This window comes from Arachis hypogaea, chromosome 15, assembly GCF_003086295.3.
Source record: "Arachis hypogaea cultivar Tifrunner chromosome 15, arahy.Tifrunner.gnm2.J5K5, whole genome shotgun sequence".
NCBI classification, from domain to species: Eukaryota; Viridiplantae; Streptophyta; class Magnoliopsida; order Fabales; family Fabaceae; genus Arachis; species Arachis hypogaea.
In genome coordinates this window covers 148,298,256-148,306,717 of record NC_092050.1, presented here as the reverse complement: position 1 = coordinate 148,306,717, position 8,462 = coordinate 148,298,256, and the positions used below count along the sequence as shown (strand labels likewise).

Here is an 8,462-nt window from a genome sequence, read left to right as displayed (position 1 = left end):
ATCCACTTTATAGCATTTAATACTATTAAAAATATCAAAATCTTTTAGTTTTTTATACAAAACTTCCATTTTTAACATGTACGGATTCTATAGGTAAAAAAATTTTAATGAACAAATATTTTTTGTTTTTTTTTTTAAATATTAAAAATATAAAAGAATTTTCTTAAAAAATATTAAAAATATAAATAATTTTGTCTTCCAAAACAGGAAACTTTTACTTTTATTCTTATAATTGCAAATCAAATATGAACACAAAAATATACTTCCTAATCAATTATATTACATGAATACAAAAAACAATCATTCATTCCTAATGGTATAAAAAAATATATATTTAGTGTTTGCAAAAAACATTAATTATTCTATTATGTCATATTTAATTACATTATTTTTAAATATTAACTCTTCATTTAAAATATAAATTTAATTTTGATATAATAAATTAATTTTACACATGCATCCAATTACATAATGTCATATCAGAAAAAAAAATTATCGCATAAATGATCATCCAAAAAAAAAATATAATTGCAGAACTATATAAAAAAACAAATTACTTACATGCATCAAATTAAACTCTTAAAAAATATATGATAATTAATTTTTAGTATTAATAAAATATTTCTACCAATAAACAAATTTTTGTGTATGTTCTTTTTGTATTTCTGCCAGACGAAGGGAAAAAAAAAGAAAAGAAAAAGAAAAGTAACATTTTGTGTATCTGAATAGTGAATTCTGAAACCTGTGTTAGAACTTTGGAAGGTAGAGTGGTAGATTACACTCTCCCTAAACTGTAAATCACCAACTAAATATCTAACTCTCTGTGACTCTGTCCTTCTCACTTCTCATTACTTTTCTTCTCACCATCGTTATCACTCACTCTCACTTCACTCTTCACACTTATTTCCACGCTCACACCTAAAAAACCGTCTTTTTCCGTTTTTCACTCTCTCACTCATCTCAATACCCTCCTCACTCCCCTCTCCACTCTCACAATTTCTCAAAATTCTGCATCCCAAAATTAAAGCTCCGATCTTTCTCATCTGGGCACCATTAAAGTTTTCATCTTTCTGAATTTACTCATCTGGTTCTTCTTCTTCTGCTGAATTCCAGTTTCAACATGATTCGCTCCAACAGCAACAATATGCACGCCAACACCGATTCCGATGTAACAAGCTACGACCCATCAACGCCAAGATCACCAAAACGCGCCGTTTACTACGTTCAGAGTCCTTCAAGGGACTCACACGACGATGGTGACAAATCTTCAACCAACCATGCCACAACGCCAGCATATAACAGTCCCACTGATTCACCTTCACACCACTCCTATGGCCACCATTCCAGGGAATCCTCTGCAAGCAGGGTTTCTGGCTCTTACAACTCTTCTTGGGGGAGGCGATGGAACAGGAAGCGTGGAAGTGGCTATAATAAAGGGTGGCCTGAGGGCAAGGTGATTGAAGAAGAAGGGTATTATGGTGATTTCCACAGCGGGAATGAAGGGCTTGCTAGGAGGACTCAGGTGTTCTTTGCTGTGGTTGGATTTGTTGTGATCTTCAGTGTTTTCTGTTTGATCCTTTGGGGTGCTAGCAGACCTTATAAACCAAAGATCATTGTTAAGGTACATTAAATTATTGTTGTGTTGGGACACATCGATTTTTTTAATTTAAGAAATTGCCACTTGTGTCATTTTTTTATTTAATAATGAGTGAATATTCATATTAGTACTTTTTCTAGATTTTGGACATGATTTCGGTTTGTCAGAGTTTAATATAAAGATTGTAACCTCAATTTGGTCTTTCAGTGTTTAAAATAAACATTGATTTAGTTCCATGGATTTGGTTGTGTTCAAATTGATGGTCATTTTATAACATGTAAAGAATCTCCGAAGGACTTATTGCATTTCTTTTTGAAGTAGCAAATTGAATCTTGACTCTGAAATAAATGAAATGGTGAATTCTTTGATGGTATATAATAGTAGTTTTTATTTAGTTTTTTATATGGTTAGCAGTAAATAATTGTAATGTATTTGAGATTGTAAGTCCACATAGATTTAGCTGTTCTTGTGTGCTGTGATTTGAGCTGAGGAGCATGATATATAGTTAAGGTCATGTTAGGCAACCATTATCAAAATTAAAATAAAAATAAATTATAGGACGGTGTATAAACTTTTTAGATTGGGTTTATGTCCTCTGTGTTTATGCACTCTGCACATTTTGATTAGACAGGACAAAGATTGTTTCACTCACTGATGATGATGGCAATAAGGATTTTCTTGCATGTTGGTTATTGTAATCCTGTGCCATGTGAAGTTTGAAAGTCCCTTTTTGTTACAAGAATAGGTGTCTACTACCATGCTTTCAATACTCATCTCTTTTTCTTTTCATATTCTGCCAGAGTTTGATAGTACATAACTTCAACATTGGAGGAGGAGCAGACCTCACAGGAGTCCTGACCAAGATGCTAACAGTAAATTGTTCATTCAAAATGACAGTGCATAACCCTGCAACGATTTTCGGCATTCATGTTAGTTCCAAGTCAGCAAACCTCATGTATTCTGAGATTTCAGTTGCAACTGGAGAGGTAAGAACCCTTTTAACACTAATCTTTGACATAGAAGGATATGTTATGTTATCGTTGACCAACATTTTTAGATGTTTAATTCCATATTCGCCTGTATCTTGCTGCAGTTGAAGAAATACTATCAGCAGCGAAAGAGTCGGCGGACTGTGTATATGAATATGAAAGGAGACAAGGTTCCTCTATATGGAGCTGGAGCAAGCTTATCCGATTCAGCCGTTGACCGAAAAATACCAATGCGGCTTGTCTTTGAGGTTAAATCAAAAGGGAATGTTGTTGGGAAGTTGGTGAAATCTAAACATAGACAACAGATTTCTTGCTCGGTTGTTCTTGATTCTGAAAGCAACAAACCTTTCATACTTAAAGAGAATGCATGTTCATACTCATGAGAGGTTTTGATCCAGCAGCAGCAGCAATAACTGGTTTCTTGTGTTTCATCATAGTCCATTTCATTTCATTCCATTCAGCGGGCTTGGGTTTTCCCATCAGATAGGTATAGGTGTGAAAGATACAAATTGTGCTTGGTTAAGCTTATTGAGTTCAAGTAGCATGTAATAGAAATATGTGAAAAAATGGTGGTTTTTCTAGAATAATCAAGGGCTAAAATTTTCAAACTACTTACAAAGTTTAAGAAGTATAATTTTTGGGGGAATGAAGAACTCCTATTTTATTTCTTTTTTAATGTAATTTCTGCTGTTGGTATTGGCTGGTTTTGCCATCTGGCTAAGATTTTCTGAAAATAATGCTTATGAACCTAGAATAATTCTGTTTTACCGTGCAAAAGTAACCAATAATGTAACGTGACAGTTTTCCATTTCCTTGCAAGTTAAACATAACCCAATATATATTCTTCAGATTGTTATGATAAATATCAATAAATTTGAATAAAGGGCATTGACCAAGCCTAATTTTCTTTCCTTTAATAGTTTTTGGTAATGGGACCCCTAATTTGTGGTGCTGCCCAAACAAGGGGGAAAGCTTGTATTGTATTTGGAATTTCTTATCTGGGCTGGAAAATTTGGGGAATCAGCAAAATGGTCAGATCAGAGAAAGGAATCGCAAGCCCAATTATCTCTCCCACAGATTCCTACCTTCTTGGCTGGTGGTTAGAGTTTATCCATTGTCTCCATTTTCCTCTCAAGCCCATGCTCTCCAATACCTTATCCACGAATCCCCACCTGAAATTGTAATTGGTTTTTGAAAGTCCAATTCTTTCAGTCCATACAGGTTCCATATTACTAATACTTTCTTCTCCCTTCACCCTTCTGACACCTTTATAGCATTTTCCACTAATACATGCCTCCTCCATAATCTTGCTTTTCTTCATAGATTTTGTAATGGCATGAAAAGATTTGGTATTTTTGTCCATTTGAGATACGTACATTGACCTAGACAATTGCTTCTATTCAACTTTTTTCTCTAGTAGTCAGTGGTCCAAATATTTTAAATGGCTCAAAATCTAAAAATTTATATAATTAAATATTATATTATATATTTAGTGACGTTAGTTTCTTTTATTATTTTTAATAAATTTTTTTAACAAATATTATATCAAAATAGAAATTTATAATAAAAATATAATTTTATATTTTAATGTCATTCATAACAAAAAGTATTTTTTTAATATTTTTTATGTATGCTTTTAAAATAAATTAGTAAATATAGTATGCTTCCAAAGTTTTCCTTATTTCAAATATTAAAAAGATATAATTAAAATTTTTTGTTAACACTTATTCTTTTTTTTTTTTTTTGTACAAAATCGTAAATTTCATCCATCAATAATTAATACTTTAGAGTCTATAATCAAAGAAAAAGTTTTTATATATGATAATCGTTGATGACTGATGAGTCAATTTTACTTGTATACTAAAATCAAAAGTTATTAACTCTTCAATATAATATAGTAACATGTTAACCATAAAATAATATTCAATCCCTATGAAATTATTTTAGATTGAAAAATGAGGTTTAAAATGTTAAAACAAATTAAGATTTAATCCATAAAAGTTAACATTTGAATAATAATAAAGATTAATATTTTTAATATAAAAAATGATTAATTAATATTTATTTAAATATAAAAAAATATTAAAAAATATGACCACCTAAATTTTCTATATTAACTAAAATCTTATTATTATTAACAGAAGCGAAAAAATTGAGGACCGTGGCTGCTGTTCAGCCTGTTTTACCTCCTAAACAAGTTTAATCATCCGTGATTCCGTGTCATGCACGTGATAAGATTGAAATTATAATTTTAAGTTGTTATGTTAAATTTCATTTTAATTATAATAATTTAATTAATAAAAGAATAACTTATATGCGTTGTTTTTCTTTTCTTAATATAGTGTTAATTGTATTAACTATAAAATAGTTATTTAATCTACTTTTTTCAATAAATCAGGCATATATACTCAATATGACCATGAATAATCTAGTAATACTCAATATGATTTTATAAGTTCTCCTTTTTCGGTTAAGAATCCAATAACATCTAATTTAAAAAAAAGACGAATTAAAAGCATGAAATTAAAGACAAATAAATGAAACAACATAATAATAATAATAATAATAATAATAATAATAATAATAATAATAATAATAATACAAATTAACTACGCACCAAATAAGTTAGCTTTTTCATTTGTTTGTCTCAATATCAGCATGATCGAGAAAATTGAAATGATTGTCAGGAATGTTACGATCATCGATCGTATTTACTATACGTGACTCCTTTTTAAAGGTTATTCTACACACGTGTAGTCGGAAGATAAATTCCGCTTGATTCCTCAATCAGAAAATTTGAGAAGACATAAACTTTTCCCTCGATCAATTCATTCTCAAACATCTTTGCCAAATAATTCTTCACTGAACAATGGATTTTATCACACTGTAAAACAAATTAAAAACGAAGACTATTAGCACTTACAACTCTATTAAATCGCACTGTGGTTGATTCCTCCAAGAGTTTACTCACAAAATAAAGTTAAAATGTGAACAGTGAATATATATAAACTGGACCTAGCATCACTCGAAGAAATCATGTAGAATAATCAACTTACCTTATCATCCATGAGAACCATTTTTAGATAAGCTGTCTTACTCTTGTCAAATTTGGATGGAACTTTCCATAAGCTTATAATCCTTGCCTTTATTTTCCAAACATTTTCATTACATAATCTACTACAGGTAATACTGTTGATAGAATCATAACTTGTAGTCATTAGGTATGGAAAATAATAAAGAGAAAAAAATACGAATAAGATACGAATTTTGTAAATGAAAAATAATTGAAACAATTGACTATTACGACTTATATATATATATATATATATATACACACACATTACAAACGATATGAATTTTTAATGGAGATACTTGATACTAATAGAAAAAAATTATATAAATAAAAATTATTTAATTTCAATTTCAATTTCATATAACAAAACAGTGGTTTTCAAAAATTATGGAATCTTTTTTTGACATATGTATTATGCCATACGTATAAATTATACGGGTTATTATATAAATTCATATATATGCATAACAAAACAGTTTAATATTATATATTTTCTACATTAATTATATGCCAATATTTTGAAAAAAGAGATAAAAGAAGAGATATATAAATATGCATAATATTATTGCTATATATGAAGCAATTTTGTATTGTTTTAATTATAGAGACTTACTATAATTATATAAAATTTAATTTGAGGAAATAATTTTCCTTGCCATAAATAATATACTAAAACTGTTAGTATATTATCTTCTTTATGGTTATTTGAATTTATCAATGATTTTTTCGTGTAAATCGTTATTACCCAATTTTTAATAATTACTTAATATACAAAATTTGAAATTGGAAATTGTTATTACTAATTCAATTAACTGGTTAATTGAGTAATAATTGTCAAATTATTAAGGAGCAAAATCATTGATTTACTCAATTGATTTTCATATATTATTTATATTTCAAGTAATAATTTGAAATTATATTATTTACCCAGTTAATAATACTATTATTAAAAATTATTTTTTGCATTGATTTTTAAATCAATTATTAAATAATTATTTTTGTTAAGATAATTGTTTATAAATTATTTCAAATTATATTTTGTTAAGATATAATTATTTAGATTATTACTCATGACACGGGTATAATTTCATTTTATTCCAGTTAATCAATTATAATTATATGACACGGGTGTAATTTCAATTTTATCTACGGATTATTTTCCGTAACAATATACAACATATTATTTACCGTGATAATTTGATTTGATTGATTTCTAATTATTTACGTACATAAATGATTAAAATATATAACATAAATATCGTAATTATTATAATTCTATGATATAATTATAATTAACATATTTTATCATAATTAAATATTAATTTAATATAATTATAATGAAAATACTTTTCCAAAATAATATAATCTACTATTATTCATCCACTAATTATTTGGCAATAAACCTTAATATGATTTTTTACATTTTCGCTATGGGAAATAACTACTTAGATATACCAAATAATATGTAACATGTTACTACTTGTATAAGTTAAGGCACAAAGACAGGATTTAATTAAGGTGATTGAAACTTTCACCAAATAGAATATGACCTCAATCGAATAAAAAATGGTACTCGATTTTACATTAATTATCTAGTCGAAGAAATAACATACTCATTCATTATTCATGTTTCATTATATTTTTTAAATAATATATAGAAAACATATATTCTGTGTATAAAAATGTAACTATTAGTAATTTTATTAATAAATATTTTTTTAAACTATTACTAATTTCAATTTTAATAGAAAATATAAGGAAATAATTTCGCTTGCCATAAATAATATACTAAAACTGTTAGTATATTATCTTCTATATGGTTAATTGAATTTATCAATGATTTTCCCGTGTAAATCGTTGTTACCCAATTTTTAAAAACTACTTAATATACAAAACTTGAAATTGGAAATTGTTATTACTAATTCAATTAACTGGTTAATTGAGTAATAATTGTCAAATTATTAAGGTGCAAAATCATTGATTTACTCAATAAATTTCCATATATTATTTATATTTCAAGTAATAATTTAAAATTATATTATTTACCCAGTTAATAATACTATTATTAATAATTATTTTTTGCATTGTTTTTTAAATCAATTATTAAATAATTATTTTTGTTAAGATAATTGTTTATAAATTATTTCAAAGTATATTTTGTTAAGATATAATTATTTATATTATTACTCATGGCACGGGTATAATTTTATTTTATACCAATTAATCAATTATAATTATATGACACGGTGTAATTTCAATTTTATCCACCGATTATTGGCAAATAAATTTTATTTCAATTATAAATAAAATATGTTTCTATTGGCAAAAAATTGTCTTTAGGTCAACGATTTAATATATGTGTAGATTCATTTTTTGTCAAATATAATGAAAATACAAATAAAGAAATAAAGGATGAAAATAAACTTAATAATATCTGACACTACTTCATTTTATTAAATTATTTAAAAATAGCACATCCACAAAAAATAATCGTAATATATAAATTGAGGCAATAATTTAAAATTCTATAATTATAATTTAATCAAATACTAATAGTAAAACCAAATTACATAAACAATATTGAACCTATTCTAGTCTTTAGTCACCTATAGTATAGAATCATTCTTGTAACAACAACCAACTGAAATAACATCGTAAGTTTCAATATTTAGAATTCGTGCAAAATCAGACCATTCTCTTGTTAGATAAGCTTCATCATCCGCTATCCGTGCAATGCGGCAAGGTATAAAATTGCCACACCGAGAAACCAAACTAACTCTTATTCCTCTCAATGGCATTGCAT

General features: G+C 27.2%; 1 protein-coding gene across 1 annotated transcript; it reads left to right on the top strand.

The window, feature by feature from the left end:
- Nucleotides 1–730: 730 nt before the first annotated feature.
- Nucleotides 731–3,363, top strand: LOC112751208 (uncharacterized). The gene is made up of 3 exons (XM_025800269.3): nt 731–1,621; nt 2,398–2,583; nt 2,691–3,363. The coding sequence occupies exons 1-3, from the start codon at nt 1,121–1,123 to the stop codon at nt 2,967–2,969; spliced, it is 966 nt and encodes a 321-aa protein (XP_025656054.1). The 5' UTR covers nt 731–1,120; the 3' UTR covers nt 2,970–3,363.
- The last annotated feature ends 5,099 nt before the right edge of the window (nt 3,364–8,462 follow it).

Coding starts and splice junctions, on each gene's coding strand:
- LOC112751208 (XM_025800269.3), top strand. CDS start 1,121: ATGATTCGCTCCAACAGCAACAATATGCACGCCAACACCGATTCCGAT. Junction 1,622..2,397: donor AACCAAAGATCATTGTTAAG/GTACATTAAATT, acceptor ATATTCTGCCAG/AGTTTGATAGTACATAACTT. Junction 2,584..2,690: donor TTTCAGTTGCAACTGGAGAG/GTAAGAACCCTT, acceptor ATCTTGCTGCAG/TTGAAGAAATACTATCAGCA.